Source organism: Primulina huaijiensis, chromosome 8 (assembly GCF_012295235.1).
Source record: "Primulina huaijiensis isolate GDHJ02 chromosome 8, ASM1229523v2, whole genome shotgun sequence".
Lineage (NCBI taxonomy): Eukaryota > Viridiplantae > Streptophyta > Magnoliopsida > Lamiales > Gesneriaceae > Primulina > Primulina huaijiensis.
Window position 1 is genome coordinate 4,248,437 of NC_133313.1, and position 15,877 is coordinate 4,264,313.

Sequence of the window (15,877 nt, forward strand, 5' to 3'; positions counted from 1 at the left end):
TATATGTTACGAACTTGGGAAAGTTTATTTAACGGGCTCCATGATTATTTTGTTGCACGTGTGTCGTACATTGACTTATAAAATATATGAAATCCATTTATAAATTAATTATCATAGGATATCTAAATATTGCATCAGAATTCAAAACAAAACAGGTATTAAAAGTGACGCAAAATGTAAAAAATCATTTCTAAACGATCAGATTAAATGAAAAGTCAATTGAGGCGTACAAAATATATCTACTGCTAATTCACAATCAACAATCATCTGCAATGACAAGTAAAGGCAGATACTAAGAATGTTATAAATGAAAAGTCGATCAGACAGCTAAAAGTCCACCGATTTTCAAACGAAACGTGTAGATGATATCACTTCTAAAAGTCCAACTGCATCGTACAAGAAAAATAGACAAGTTCATACTGGCGCTAGCGGGAGGAAGCACAAATCAAGATGTGAAAAATGTCCAGATCTTTTTAGGTATCGAAGCTTCACCAGGATGCTCATCTTCATCATCATCCTCAGTGTCATAATCTTGGTTTTCATCTTCTTCGTTTTCCTGCAAGGTAACACTGTACTCTGGCGTACAATTCACCTCCTCACTCAAGTTTATGTCATCTGTTGACTTCACAGCATTGGCATTGGCATGTTCATCGATGCCCCGTGCGGATGTCTCAAACTGTGTTAAAGAAAGCAATAATTATAAGATAAGCATATTTCAAATAGGAATCATCAACTAAAGATAATGCTATGGAATTGAAAGAATTACCCGAACAACCCTTGTTTGATTTTTATGGGACGAAGCTCGAGCTAATTGTATGGAATTACCATTTTCACCGGCAACTTCCACTGATGGCGCTGAAGTAACTTCATTATCTTGCGATACAGGAACATTAACAGCTTCTTTTACCGTTTGCTTCTCACTGTTCACCGAAGTTGTTGCAGTTGGTTTTGGTTTGCCACCACTGAAACAAGAAACAGCGAAAGGTTAGGCCCGGTATATGGCTTGGGACATCAACAATTTAAGATATAGGATAACCATCCCAATTACATTGTGGGTTCAACATGGCTGGAGGATAGATTTCGATTAAAGTCTAGAAACTACAGAAACTTTAAAAAATCATTCTATCCAAAAGGCAAGCTTGTCATATAAGGGTCTTGATGCCCAAAATCAACCAAATGTTTGACTGACGTTAATCTACAGGGATATAGATCGGTTGAAAATTAATCCCGACTAAGTCAGCAGTTCAGTAAATTGATTGAGGTGTTTAGTTGCATCGTCAAACGAACAATTAAACCATATTCATGGTTAACTGTGATCAAGTATAATTTGTTGATGTACTCAGCACATGACAGAACATTACAGTCTCAGGCATCCGGAGTCCGGACACACTAAAACAGCTAGCGATTATAATATTAAGAATTATACAAGAAAAACAACACGCTTACGTCTTATGACGACGAAGATTATATCGCTGCTCCCCAGCATTCTGTACAGCTGGCACACTTGTTTGACGCTTCTTACGGCGACTCCCAACCATAGCACTTTGAGATCGTTCTTCACTTTCTTCAGCATCAAGCTCATTCTCTGTCATTCGCGAAGATTGTGCCCGAGTTCGCTTTCTTGGAATGGTATTGGTTATTCTCTCAGCAAGGCTGGAATCACCGCGACTTTCCTCATTCATAGAAGCAGTAGAATCATTATTTTGTTCCTCACTCAACTTCATATCACCCGACTTCCTTCCTAAGAAAATTTCAGCATCTTCAACTACAGACTTAACAGATCTTGTTCGGCGGATTCCATCTCTTATTTTTCTACTAGATCTGCGTCGAACATTTCTCAACTCCGATTGCTGGGAATCTTCCTGAACTTCTTCTATTCTATGATCTCCTTGAGTGGTATCTTGTGCTCTAGACGCAGTATCGACGGGGATGCTGGGTCCTTCATCAACCAGTGCATCTGACAAAGCTTGGTCCAAGTTTTGAGAAGCCAGGTGCTGAGCATTCTCATTGGGAGAAATGTCAAAGATTCTGGGAGTGCACTTCCGAAACAGCCAAGAAATACGACCACCAGATCCTGATGATTTTGGATCGATCTTACCTGGAGTTCTCTGAATATTCGCTCTGTAAACATCAACTTTTTCCAGTAATTCTTCTCCCTTGGCCTGAAGAGGAGAGGATTCTTTGACTATTTCTGAAATGTGAAGATGAGAAGCCATATAATCCCTCGCCATATCCCCACAGTTTTGGCAACTCTTCAGGGTCTCGACTAATGTGAGAAATTGGCTTCTCTCCTTGATAAATTGTTGTCTCTGAAGTTTAAGCTTTTGGCTTAAAACACCAAGCTCGTCAATGTCCTTGTGCATTGCTAGCTGCTGCTCTTCCAGCTGTTGCTTGTTCAAGGCAATATCCTTTTTGTCATTCTCCAAGCTGCGCCTCTCTGACTTGATATCCTCCATTTCATTTTGGATACCTTCCTTCAAATGATGGATACGGCTACGCTCTTTTTCCACCTCTTTCTCAAATGCTCTCTCTCTTTCTTGCAGAGATTTTTCCATTGTCTCTTGCTTATTCAGCATATCAGCCTCAAGATCCCTTCTACGAGTCTCAAACTCATGAAGTAACTGATTATGTTCATCTCGAGCTTTTTCCAAAGATAACTGCTGTTCATGTTTACTTGTGGCAGCAAATGACTCCTTCTCTAGTCTTAGAGCCTCCAACTCTCTCTCAATGTACTCCTTGGTGGCAAGTTTATCTTCTTTCAATTGTTTTTCTTCCGAGTATTTTAGTTTTTCAATAATCTCTTTCTCTTGATTAAGTTGTTGTAAACTTCGACTAACCTCTGCTTTCTTCTCATCAAGAGCCTCCCATTCTTCCTCAAATTTCTTCCTGTCCTGTTTCAAATCCTCAGTTTCTTGGAAAAGCAAATCCTTCTGATATTTGTATCTCTCTATCTCCATTCTCAACTCCATCTGCAAACGGACATGTTCTTTCCTCTCTTCCTCAGTAATTCGAAGCTTTTCAGTTTCATCTTGAATTTGCATTTCCTTCTGTTTAGTTTCAGCTCTCATCTTCTCAAGCCCGTCTTTGATAGTTCGCAAAATTTCCTTGTCAGAAGCTACTTCTCTCCTTAACAATCCTAGACTTTTCTCCTCGACTTCGAGGGATTTTTCTCTGTCTTTCAAATCCTTCAACTTTATTTCAATTTCCTTCTCTTTCTCCTTAATCCTCTCAGACTTCTTTTCCAACGTTTGCTCCTGTTTTCTTAATTTTTCCTCCCTGTGGTTGATTTCACTTTCCTGCTGATCCAAGTTATCGAGCTTGCCCTTCATCTCCTTCTCAAGAGACTTTCTTTTCTCTTCCATTTCAAATTCAAACTCCTGCCTTAGTATATCCAAACCAGACCTGTGGTCATCAAGAAGCTTTTGAATCTCCACCTACAAAATAACATAATTTAGTTATCAGCTTCTCTTTTGGACACTGTGATATTGGATAATCGTCAAACAGTTTTGAAGACAGATAGAAACTCAAAACTGACTCCAAATGACAGCAATAACATCAAACAAAGGAAAGGAAAATTCATAATAGGAGGAAATTTTATAAACCAAACATATTTAAACTACTGTTTATAATCTTTTCCTTGTCAATATATAATCAATAGGTTAACTCATTTCAGAGCCAAACACTCGATGTATGGTACTATGGCGATGTGCCTTGCTTGCAGCAGCTCTAAGTAATCAATGAATAAATCAGGGGGGAAATCAGAGTTCTAAGGCATACATTTTTAGTCAAAGTGGAGAAGGGTAATCAGAGTTATAAGGTATATATTTTTAGTCAAAGTGTGATACAAGTGCACTCCAGGCAAAAGTCTCTAGCCAGCAATCAGACACGGGTACAGAAAAAAGGAAATATTCTATTGAATGACTTCGCCTGATAACCTCAAGCATGAGTTAGACAGATGCTATAATCTTAAATGCAGTAGAATACAACTACTATGCACATAAACTACTGGAAAGCTACTTACTCTCTCTCTAGTACTCAGCTTCTCGGTCAATGCATTTAGCTCCTTCTCCTTTATCTCTAAACTTTTCCTTAAAGAATCAGCTTTCTGCAACAGATTAGACAAATTGTAAAGCGTTTATAGAGAATACACAATAGCTCATACACTAGAGATAACTCACAAACATACTTCCTCTTCTACAGATAGGTCTGCTAGTTTTTGGTTAACCTCGTCTTCTTTCTTCTTCAGGGTCACATTTGCCAATTCAATCAACTTCTCTTTTTCTAAAAGTTCCCTCTCCCTCTCCTTGAATGTTCTGTTGAATTCATTAACCTTTTCCTCTTTCTCATTGATATTTCTCCGAATTTGGCAAAGTCTCTCTTCCCCTTCCTGCAGCTTCCTTTCCCACTCCTGCATATCTTCTTTGTGCTGCAACACAGATGCATCGTGTGCATTTCGCCTAATGGATTAAAAATAAACTTTAGTTACCACATTAGCAAGATAAATATAACCATTTTCATTGAGCATTTATCATACTCAGCATTAAAGGACATCCGCTCCCTCTTCAGAACACTTTCACGTGCCTCGATCTCCTGCAATTTCCTCTCCAGTTCCAAACTCTTCCTACTTGCCTCAGCAAGCTTCGCATCAGCGGCAAACAGCTTTTCATTCACCTCTAAAGACCTATCCTGAACTCCGACAACCATAGCATTTGCATTGGCCAGCTTAGTTTCAGATGCCACCTTGATTCTGTCGTGCTCCTCGTGTATTCGACGGAGGGATGACTGAAGCTGCAGAAAGCAAACATTTGAACTTGTCATCAATAAAAATAATGATTTTCCTTGATTTGTACCCACAGTTTGATGATCTTAATAATGAATTTTTTTATCATTTTAAGTTAAATGATTAATAACAAAAGGAATAACTATTAGTTCACAGTCTAATTATACATACAACGAAATTGACATTATAACACTTCTGAATCATAAAAGTCCAAGAAATGTGAAGGAAAGTATATCTTGGGTCATAAAATTAAGCATTCCAAATCACTAGTTCACAAATTGAACTATATCAAGTTCATAAGAATCTCAATAATACAAACTTCTAATTTGATTCTTCTAAGGTTGAACCATTTGGTTAACACGGAAATATTTCTTTTTCAATTGTAAACAAGGGGAAAAAATGTCTTCTCCTCACCATCACCAACTTACAAGCTTGTGAAAACCCTCCCCCCGAGTGAATATATGCCTCTAATCCCTTCTCATCTCTTCCCTTCACCCTACCAAAAGACCAACACCAAGTGATAGATATGCATTTCTAGGCACCTACTCAATGATATAAAAGAATGATAAAGTCTCGTGGCAATGAGAATGTGCCCCTTCCCGAGGTATTCCTAAAAAATAAAAGTAAAAACTCTTACCCTAAACCAATTCACCTGTAGTCTAGTTGACAGCCTAAACCATAGCAACTGCAACAATAGCAATATGTATCTCAATAATAAACTAAAAACATACTAAACTTATGAACTCCTAACAACGGTTTAACAACAGAAACAACACTGGTCACAAAGAACATGTGTCTTGCATGGATTTTGGAGATTGTGATCCCGTATGTTCCAGTTGTTAATGTGATTAATGGAACTCTTTTAATGCTTAACCACAAAATAAAAATGTGACGCAACCCAAGGAAACTGCAAAAGCCAAATTTTCTAGTTTGTTACACAAATCTTCAGTAAGTTACTTCATAACCAAACTGTCAGGGTGGCGACAGTTAAGACAGTCAGCCAAGAAAACCCTATCTGCTGGAGTGGAGAATAAAGATTATAGAAAAAAGTTACAAGGAATCGAGAAAAGGGCTGCTATCCGCATTGCCTAGGGTCTCCGCTTGAGGATTCCCCAGTTGTTTACTGTAACGACTAAGAAGAGAGTTGTTTTCAAGAAAGAAACCGATGATGAGTTGCCTATATGGCACACTTCTTGCCGAAGATTTGATAATTGACCTAAAAAGGTGACAAGCCATTTCCTTGCCGCACACAGCCCAAATTTTCTATAGATGTATTTTATCAGCAATTCAGTACTAACAAAGAACTGTAGAATACACATTAGAAGATACTGGCAAGTGGCAACCGTCCAAACTAAAACAAGAAAATAGAGAATTAATATCTCCACATAAGGAACACTATTTAAATAGAACAAGATACAGTATTAAAATCATTCTCTTGACAAATATGAATAACAAAAAGAAAAAGAAAACTAGTTATGAAATTAAAAATGACGGCCATATGAAAAATTATATCACCTCATTTACACACTGCCTCTCAACATCCAAAGCCTTCCTCAAATTGGCTTCCCTCTCCTCCACTTGAGCAACTGCTATTAAATGAGCCCTCTTTTCACGTTTAAGGACCTCCTGAAGTTCCAAAAGGGATTCCTGAAGTTCTTCATGTTTTGAAGCCCACTCCTTTTTCTCAATCAGAAGAAGGCCCATACTATATTGATAATCAAAAAGCTGCCACAAGAACGATTCAAAGAATACTTTAAGAAAGACAACACATCAAATAATGCAACTTAATATATTTCAACCTCTACATATTTTCTTTAAAGGGCATTAAAAGCTCTTTAACAATCAGGATAATGATTTCAAAATTTCAACATTTGAAAGTTAATAATTGAAAAAAATCGAGTCTCTCATAAGTGGTCATCCATGATTTGTAACTCGAAAATGCCACTGATATTATCTGGCAGGAAAAAATGCTCAATCAATTCCAACATTGTTCCATGCCATTCCCCAAAATAGAATCACAAAAAGCTAACCTACTGTTTTTTATTCTTTAAAAAAATTTAAAACTACCATATCTATCTCCTAGGAACAGGAACCTACTTTCAAAAAAACCTAGAAATAAACAATAAAGAACAGTGTTTTTGTTAGATGTTATTTAGATAAACCTTTTCATGAACAGGGTTTTTGTTAGATGTTATTTTTAAGGGAGGCAAAAACAGTCGTGTTTATTTATAGAAGTGAAAAATAGCTTATTTTTTTTAAAAAAAAATAAAGAACAGCAAATTCAGAAGTTCAATAGCTAGATTTTCTGCCTTCGAGATTTTTGAAGTGCATATTTTTGTAAAAAAAAGATAAAGCCCATCAAAAAACACCTTTTTCCGGCATAATGGGTCTTGAAAAACTTTTGTATCCGTAAGCCATCAATGGCTCGGTTCTTAAGTGATTCTCATTCCAAACAATTAATTCTTCAGACTCATCATCATGGAACACGTGGCAATAGTGTAATCCAGAATCATATAAAATCAAGACACAAGAATCGCTGGAGGCACCATGCAACTTGTTTCATTACCAAAAAACAAAACCAATTTATTTGCTAACGTACAAGTTACCACAGCAGGAATTTCTCCAAGATATATTCTCATCTTCTGGGAACAATTCTTACAAAAGTTTCACAGAAGAGCAAGCTATCACCCTCGAACTCCACAAAAATTTCTCAAACGCAACTATAATAACTAATTAACTGAACCCACATATCTCTGCAACGCTTTAAACAACTTAACCACAAACACATTTAAAGAGCTCCTAAAAGTACAAAGTTGGTCCTTCAAACCTCTCTTTCGAGTCTCTGAATCCTATCCATCGCCGCCTCGCGATCACGCCTCTCTAAAGCTGCCTCATCCAACAAGCCCACCTCTCGAAACCGCCTCCAATCCTCCATATTTTCAACATCAGTCCTGTCCCTGTCTTCACTCAGCAAGCCCGTTGGGGGCGGCGGCGGATCCGGTGGGCCGTCAATAAATGCCACCTCTTTGCCCTTGCCAGCAGTAGGGTTCTGCCTACCGGGAAACGGGGACTGCTGTGCTTCGTTCTTCGGGTTAATTGATAGACCTGGCCACTGCCTTTTCGGAGTAAACATCCGTAATTTTATTGGATTTGATGATTCAGAAAAGCTACGTCAATTCACAAAAGAGGTTCGCAGAAAACCCTAATTCGAAAATTTCTCAAACCGAAAGCAGGGGTGGCTACAGAGTTCAAACGGTAAGAAGATTTAGCAAGTCGACGGACAGTAGTTCGTTGACGGAATATTCCATTCCCCGGGAACGGTATATTCGGATGGTAGGAAGATTATAGAGAATGTGTGCGGAAGAAAAATCTGTGACGCTGAGTGAAATTCAGTGGTGACGAATATAATTAGTGAAGATGCTGAGATGAATTGACGACATTACCCCTCGGAATCAATAATTCTTCATTTCTTTTTATACACTAGAAAAAGAAATCGTCTTTTGAAATTATAAATTTTGAATTTACATTTTTTAATAAAATTTCATGCATTTTAAAATTTCATTTATGGTGTTTACAACAATTATCAGGAGTATTTATTTATTAGATGATTTAAATTTACACAAAATTAAAACAATAATTCTTATAATTGAACTTTAATAAGATTGAGATAGTGCTGTAAACTTATAATTTAGATTTTATGGCGAGTTTGGATACAAAAGATTGTATTTTAAAAGTGTATTTAAATAATTTCAGGTTTTTAAAATGTTTTGATTAAAAAAAAACAGTTTTTGGCATTTGGATAAATATTGAAAAATATGTTTATTTTTAAATACAAGTAGAAGTAGAAACCCAAAAGCAAAAATTATAATTTCTAAAAAATATTTTTTTAAAAACAACTTTTTTCACCATACTTTTCAAGAAAACATTTTTAAGTTTTGCTGCCAGAAGAGTTCTGCTGCCAAGCTTGGGCGACTTGGAATGATAGATGCTGGACAATGCACAATAGCGAGAGAAAAGAGTTGAGAAGCCTGGAAGTGAATGTGCCTGGCTTTTTGGATGAATACCGTCGCTAAGAAGAATGGCTCGATATCCTGCATTACATCCGCAGGCCTCGCAAATCCACCGACAAGCTCCTCTAATTGATCACCTTCGTTTAGATGTTGATGCTAATTTCTCAGAAATGGGAGATTACTATGGAGTCGGTATGAGTATTCGTGACCACAAGTGTCAAATGTTGGCAGCATTCAGATGTGTTTTTTCCAAAGCCTGGTTCCATAGTTTTAGGAGAACTACTAGCAATTGGAGAAGGTCTCAAGATTGTCGTGGACAAAGATTTTCACGGAATGATTTTATCGACAAACTCACTATTGACAATGCAAGCAGTCACGATACCAAGAAGTGATTTGAGTTATGCCGGTTCATCATTAAAGACGATTAAATTTTTTAAAAAATATATAAATATTATAGAAATATATTTTTTTTATATTTTGTAAATAAATAAATTATTTCAAAAGTGTATAAAATTTGAAAATGTTTTATTATTAATTTAAAAATTTTATCATAAAAATTCACGTGAAATGAATATTATAAATATGAAAATTAAACCATCTCACACGAATAAAAAATCCATGAAATCGTTAAACTAAACGGGCCGATCACATGAATTAAGAAATTTATTATGTATTGCTTTGGATCAAACGAAGCACAAATTGATCAAAACGGGAAACTGAAACCCTACATATATCCCCTCCACTCGGTCCCCCCTTTCTCTCTTACAAATATTTGGGTGTGATTTCTCTTTTGTTTTGATTTATAATAACAATAGGATAAAGTAGTTAATCGTCGTAAAGGATGGAGGCAGAGAGTTCGGCGGCGGCGTCTGGTGGTAGATCTGGCGGCACTGGAGCATCGGCGGACTCGTACATCGGCAGCTTGATTAGCTTGACGTCGAAGAGTGAGATTAGGTATGAAGGCGTGCTGCACAACATCAACACAGAAGAGTCCAGCATCGGTTTGCGCAATGGTGAGAAAATTACTTCTTCTTGTTTATTTCTTTTCTTCTTTTTGTTTAAATTCGTGAGGCTGTGTCGCATATTTTTTGTCTTTTTTTGTTGTTCTTTTAAAGAATCTTAGTAGTTTTCACCGTTTTAATTTGGTTCTGTTTATATATTTACTTTTCGATTATTAGGATTTGGATTATTCCTTCTCTTCTCTCTTTCGGTGTTTTTATCGGTACATTTAGGGATTTGGGGACTAACAGCTTGAAATTTATTGAGTGCATTTCTCAACGTAGAAACTTTTAGTGACTGACTTCGGTTATAACAGATTGGATTTTTAATGTTTCTGTTTCTGTGGATAGAGTTTTTTTTATATTTTTACACTTAGGGAGTGAAGAGTGCTCAATTCAAGAATGCTAAATGCAATATGAAATCGGTTGACGTGCCCTAGTACTAGTTGAGTGTATGTAATCTGCAAGAAAATTTAAACTGTCGGTTTTTTTTCAATTATTGTTTTTAGATATGATGTATAGGCTTTGAATTATTTTTCTCATATTCACAATGAGGATGGATATCGTATTTAGTTCTAGGCATTTGGGTTCTGAATAATGAGGAGGTCTTTGATTAGTTACAGTGCTAAAAGGTGGTTAAATTTGTTGCACTGCAGTAGGACAGCAATTCTTTTACAGATTTAAGGGATTCGGAGCTTATGATTTGTTCTTCTTTCTTTGTAACCTGTTGCATAAGTCTTGAGATTAGACGAATTTCACGTGGTTCATTCCTCAATTCATTTGTCCTCGGTGATCGAAAATGATATAGGTGAAATTGATTTATGCTGCATGATGGAATAAGAGTGTGATTGAGCTGGTCTAAGTAGAAGCGGGATTCATAGTGCATCTTCATAATTTAAACTGGTCTAATTATTTAAGTAACTGTTTTTCTACATTCAGCTGTTGGCAGAATGCTTATGTTTCTGTGTCTATGTAAACTGTTGTTGCAAACTAATATTTAGTTTCAAAATAACCTGTGACAGTGAGATCCTTTGGAACAGAAGGACGGAAAAAGGACGGCCAACAAGTCCCTCCCAGTGACAAAACTTATGAATACATACTGTTCAGAGGAAGTGATATCAAGGTATCTGTTGGATTTGTATGCCAGTTGGTTTGTCTAATGTATTATCGTTTCTCTTTTGTGCACAAGTCTCATTTCTCCCTTCCATTATATTTCTGTAACCTTCTATTTGGACTTAACTATTCTTTTGAAAGTATCATTCTTCCTTCCATTGTTTTTTCATGGCCGTTTCTCTTTTCATACGCCTGAACGGGACTATCATTTCTTCCTTCCATTGTTTCTCCAGTACCTTGTGTTTGGAATTAACCTTTTTTCCTTCCGTTTTTATTCAGTTTGCTTAAAGTAATTAGGTTTTCTGTTTTGAACAGGATTTACAGGTCAAAGTTTCTCCTCCAGTTCAAACTACACCTCCCATAAATAGCGATCCTGCAATTATCCAAGTAAGCGGGAAACCTCTGTTGTAGTAATGTGGTACCGGATTGATTTGACTGCTAGCTAACCTTGTATGTTCTGGCACAGTCTCACTTCCCTCATCCAACAAACCCCTCCACAAGCTTGCCCACAGCTCCTAGTGGATCCTTTACTGATCTTGGTTCCCATTCTTCACAACTGGGCCTCCCTGGATCCAATTTCCAAAGTGTTCTGCCTTTATATCAGCCTGGAGCAAACTTGAATTCATGGGGATCTTCTCCTCCAAATGCAAATGGAAGTGGCTTAGCCATGCCGATGTATTGGCAAGGATTTTATGGTACCCCTAGTGGGATGCCTCAAATACCTCAACAATCCTTACTTCGACCACCTCCAGTCTTGGCAATTCCTCCCTCCATGCAACATATGCAATTTTCTAGTTTCAACTCATCATTGCCGACCGCAGCATCAAGCTTTCCCAGTTCTAATTTTCCTGAATTTAACCCTTCCATGGTTCCAAACAGCACTACTTCTGCTGGTCTAACCTCTACTTCATTACCTGTTTCAACATTGTCTTTGAATGTTCATCCTCTGCAGCCTTCACCACTAGCATCTGGAACAACACCCAATCTATTACCAAACATTGCCCCTGCACCTATTATCCCTATATCTACACCAATCTCTAATTTTCCCACTTTGGCCCCTTCCTCTACTTTAGTTTTGGCCAATGCAGGTGTACCTTCTGTAGCTAACATTCCCAGTGCAATGCCTGGGCCAGCAACATTATCCCAGCAGACAATTTCTCAACCTGTAAGAGCTTCAGCTACTGGGGCATCTGTTTCATTTCCTGCAGAAACGATGCTGCCTCCACTTGTAACTCCTTGGCAGCTGTTGCAATCTGGGCCAGCTAGTTTTTCTTCCCCTCAACTTCTTCAAACAACTCAGGAAGATGTGGAAGTAGTCAAAGCGTTACCCAAGTCATCATCTGGACCGCCAGCCCCAGTTGTAACAGAAGCTCGGCCCCCGATATTACCTTTACCAACAAACACTAGAAGTCATAAGGTTTTTCTCTTTTACTTTATACACACACACGGGGGCATGTTTTCATTAATTAAGTGTTCTCAAATTGATATTTCTGATCTAATAATCTGACCAAATTATAGGATGTCATTGCTATATGAGGCTAAATGTTAAAATGCTAATGAGGTGTTTTGCGTGTGTTCTATTAAGGTGAAAAATCTTAGGTATCATTGTGCACCATGCAGGATGAACCTGATTCTCTGACACTTTGAGTTAAGGTTACAAATGACAAAGTAACATATTTTACTCATTGTTTTTTTCCCCTTGAAATTTAACTCATGAATTATAATCCCTTCATATGTTTGGTCTATGGTCGTTGGATGAGCTAACAGAGGCCCTTGATTTTGGTATGCAACATGGATTTCAAGCTTATGCTTAATGATTTGGCAGTTGAAACTTCATATTTTGATTTTTCTGAATTTATTTGTGATATATTCAAAATTAGAGTTCTATTTGTTACCCAGTTCCATCATATTTTGCCATCTTTTTTAAGCATTTTACTTTGGTTAAATATATTACTTGTTTGGTTTGCCACGTATGTCTGCGGATCTGTCATAATTGGAGTTGCATTATTTTGACACTGATGTAGTTGCTTTTGCCTTATGGGATGGAAGATCTGGGTTTTAATTGGAGTTGATCGTTGTGTGCAGCTGGGGTATGTGTGGGATTTATGTGGGGGAAGGAGCTACATAAGAATATTATGTGTTGGATTCCTATAAATGCTACTGTGATGGCCAATTTTTTAAAGAGTATAATCCCCACCAGTTTACTAAATCACAAACACTAAAAGCAATATCGAGTCTCGACTATATAGGCATGCCATCTTTAGGGAGATGAACATTTTAAGTCCTAGATATTAATGAAATATGAATCTGTAATTGTGATTGAAGATCATTCTTCGGAAATGTACAACCATTGATGATGCAGCCACATAATATGTGTACTGATTTATCAGTGGGAAGAACAAAAGATTCATGGTAAAATACTGAAATACAGTGTATTTAATAAAATAATGTTCCCATAGTTGATACTCTGTACAACATCACTCTTCCCTCCCCAGCTGATGTTGGTAACCTCACAAAACAAAAATGAAAGTGACATAATGCATAACTTTTCCGTCTCCTCACCCCCCTCCCCCGCATCTAGATTCTTCCAAGGGCTTGAGACTCTTGGGCGTGTTTTTGTCTAGGCCCAATATATTAGAGCCTGTAACAATATTTGGGTCCCTAACAGTTGAACATAAAATTATTCCAAACAAGTCGTGAGAAGAAAATGTTGCCTTGAAATTTATGTTTTTTGGCCCTTGGGTAACTTAGAGTTATTCCATCATTTCTACTATGTTGTTAGTTGTTACCATTATTGGAAACTTTCTTTAAATTTTTAATTGTTTAATCATTTGAGAGAACGTGGTTTGGAGCTAATTATGCATCTGTATGTTATTGTTCAGCACAATGGGGCTGCTTATCACACGTGTAACAACTTTAGAGGGCGTGATGGCAGAGGATCTGGGGTAATAACTGCTTGTATTTGCATATGATCAGTCTTTTTTTTCCGGACAAATTATTACATGTTTTTACTTATGAACGCACTGTACTTTTATGTCTTCAGTGTTTCATTTATAAACAACTTGACGGATATTTGAATATCTGTGATTTGCTTCTTCCCAGTCGCATAGATCCGTTTAATAGTATGTTCTGTTCACTAGTTTTTTGAACTATGTCATCAGCTTATTGATTCTGTACAGGAATATGTTGCCTTTTAAAAATCATTCAACTAACTTATCAACTTATTGACTTGTCTAAAGGAATATGTTGCCTTTTAAAAACCGTGAAACTGACTTGATGTAGTTCAAGGTTGCTTCACGAGTAGAATTCAAGGCACTCCAAAAATGGTCTTTGGCGAAGAAGATTTTCTTCAAAAAATTTAGATACAAAAATATCAAGCAATTTGAAGTGTGAAGTCCTCTCTTTGTGCCATTATTTCTCGATATACACAATAAATTGAGAATTTAAAGCATCTGACTCTGTATTATAGCACCATGATGCCTAATTAGCAGAAAGTACACAGACGACTAAATATAACTCTAGGATTGATATTATAAATTTTGGTTAATTTTCTCGTACTAGACTTGATTTTACAAAATGTGAGGTGTCCAACACGTTGGTTAATATTTTCCATAAATTAAGGAATTTAGGCTACATTTTTTGTCTTCAACTGGTCTCGTTATCTGTGAAACAATTTGACTGTGGAGCATCAATCTTTGGCCTTGCAGATCTCACGCCCTGTAACAAAATTTACCGAAGATTTCGATTTCATGGCAATGAATGAGAAATTTAAAAAGGACGAAGTGTGGGGTCATTTAGGAAGAAGTAATAAATCCCAATCTAAGGATAAAGAAATAAATGGAAGTGCATGTGATGAATATGATTTACATGATGAGGACGATTCTGAATTGTCGAAGTTTGAGATCAAGGTAATCTATGTATTTTGAATTGCTATCAAGTTTAATATCAACAATTGCGGCAGGATTTTATGTTCGCGAACTATCATAATATTTCACTTTGCAGCCTGCTGTTTATAAGAAGGATGACTTTTTTGATTCGCTTTCTTCTAATACTTCTGACAACAACCATAATCATGGAAGGACTAGGTATTCAGAACAAATGAAAGTGGATACCCAGGTACATCTTATTTACTCTTGATCCCATGTTACACGTTGTGTTCAAATACTGTATTCCCTAATGCCAATGAATGATACGTATTCTTAAATTTAATTGACACATGCTATTCACCTTTATATATGAAACAAGGAACCAGAATACAGCTACTATAAACTCTATCCTATTTGGGTTTGATAAATACCTTTAATTTTAAGTTTGCTCGACTGCTTATTCAATCTAATTAATACAGACATTTGGAGAATTTCCCCGGTATCGGAGTCGTGGCCTTGGCCGTGGTGGTGGTGGTCGGTTTCGTGGCTCTTATTATGGTGGAAGAGGTTATGGTGGATATGGTCACGCAGGTAGGTCTCGTGGTCGAGGTGGCCAGAATCATGATTCATGAGTCCTAGAGTAATAAAGCTCTGTGTTTGTGCTATTGAAACCCAAGTAAAAGCTGTGTGCCAATCTTGGCCCCGCTGGGATGAGCACTGATTTAGGACATGCTCTAGTGCTTTACTCTGGTTGTTCCGAGTAATAAAAATTAACAGTTTGTCGACTCCTTATCCGTTCGGGATTAGATAGTTTAATGATGTCTGTTAAATGAATTTTTGTGCTAATTCACTAATATTCGTCGTTCTATCTCTCTCATGTATAAAACTGGGGATGCGCATGTGCTGAACTTGTAGGAAATAAATTAGGGTTTTTTCATTTTTGGAAAAGTAAAATCTGAAATTACTAGATCAGGTTTTGATTAGCTTTCAGTTTCGTGTTTGGTTGAATTTCTGTTATCCTTCTATGCTATTTATATTGTATTTGTTTCTTACAAAAAAAATAAAGAATAAAGAATGAAATGTTCTCTGCCTCTTTTTTTCCATCTTTTT

General features: G+C 36.9%; 2 protein-coding genes across 3 annotated transcripts; one reads left to right on the forward strand and one right to left on the reverse strand.

The window, feature by feature from the left end:
* Positions 1-165: 165 nt before the first annotated feature.
* Positions 166-8,171, reverse strand: LOC140982291 (nuclear matrix constituent protein 1-like). Its single transcript, XM_073448757.1, has 8 exons — positions 7,608-8,171; positions 6,296-6,505; positions 4,535-4,788; positions 4,187-4,457; positions 4,022-4,105; positions 1,447-3,434; positions 767-962; positions 166-676 (listed from the first exon to the last, which is right to left on the reverse strand). The coding sequence occupies exons 1-8, from the start codon at positions 7,911-7,913 to the stop codon at positions 446-448; spliced, it is 3,540 nt and encodes a 1,179-aa protein (XP_073304858.1). The 5' UTR covers positions 7,914-8,171; the 3' UTR covers positions 166-445.
* A 1,319-nt stretch (positions 8,172-9,490) lies between these two features.
* LOC140982802 (protein decapping 5-like) lies at positions 9,491-15,675 on the forward strand. 2 transcript variants are annotated; one of them, XM_073449516.1, is made up of 8 exons: positions 9,492-9,803; positions 10,811-10,911; positions 11,217-11,288; positions 11,368-12,318; positions 13,784-13,846; positions 14,609-14,809; positions 14,904-15,017; positions 15,247-15,675. In XM_073449516.1, the coding sequence occupies exons 1-8, from the start codon at positions 9,632-9,634 to the stop codon at positions 15,397-15,399; spliced, it is 1,827 nt and encodes a 608-aa protein (XP_073305617.1). In that variant the 5' UTR covers positions 9,492-9,631; the 3' UTR covers positions 15,400-15,675. The 2 variants fall into 2 exon arrangements, with proteins under 2 accessions (XP_073305618.1, XP_073305617.1); XM_073449517.1 differs by lacking the exon at positions 13,784-13,846 and having other exon boundaries at positions 9,491-9,803.
* The last annotated feature ends 202 nt before the right edge of the window (positions 15,676-15,877 follow it).

What these genes read in the sequence shown, in the direction of transcription:
- LOC140982802 (XM_073449516.1), top strand. Translation starts at nt 9,632, where the DNA reads ATGGAGGCAGAGAGTTCGGCGGCGGCGTCTGGTGGTAGATCTGGCGGC. An exon ending in TCAGAGGAAGTGATATCAAG is followed by an intron (nt 10,912 to 11,216) that starts GTATCTGTTGGA and finishes TGTTTTGAACAG; the next exon opens with GATTTACAGGTCAAAGTTTC. An exon ending in GTGATGGCAGAGGATCTGGG is followed by an intron (nt 13,847 to 14,608) that starts GTAATAACTGCT and finishes TTGGCCTTGCAG; the next exon opens with ATCTCACGCCCTGTAACAAA.
- LOC140982291 (XM_073448757.1), bottom strand. Translation starts at nt 7,913, where the DNA reads ATGTTTACTCCGAAAAGGCAGTGGCCAGGTCTATCAATTAACCCGAAG. An exon ending in TTCAGAGACTCGAAAGAGAG is followed by an intron (nt 6,506 to 7,607) that starts GTTTGAAGGACC and finishes TTCTTGTGGCAG; the next exon opens with CTTTTTGATTATCAATATAG. An exon ending in AGAGGCAGTGTGTAAATGAG is followed by an intron (nt 4,789 to 6,295) that starts GTGATATAATTT and finishes TGCTTTCTGCAG; the next exon opens with CTTCAGTCATCCCTCCGTCG.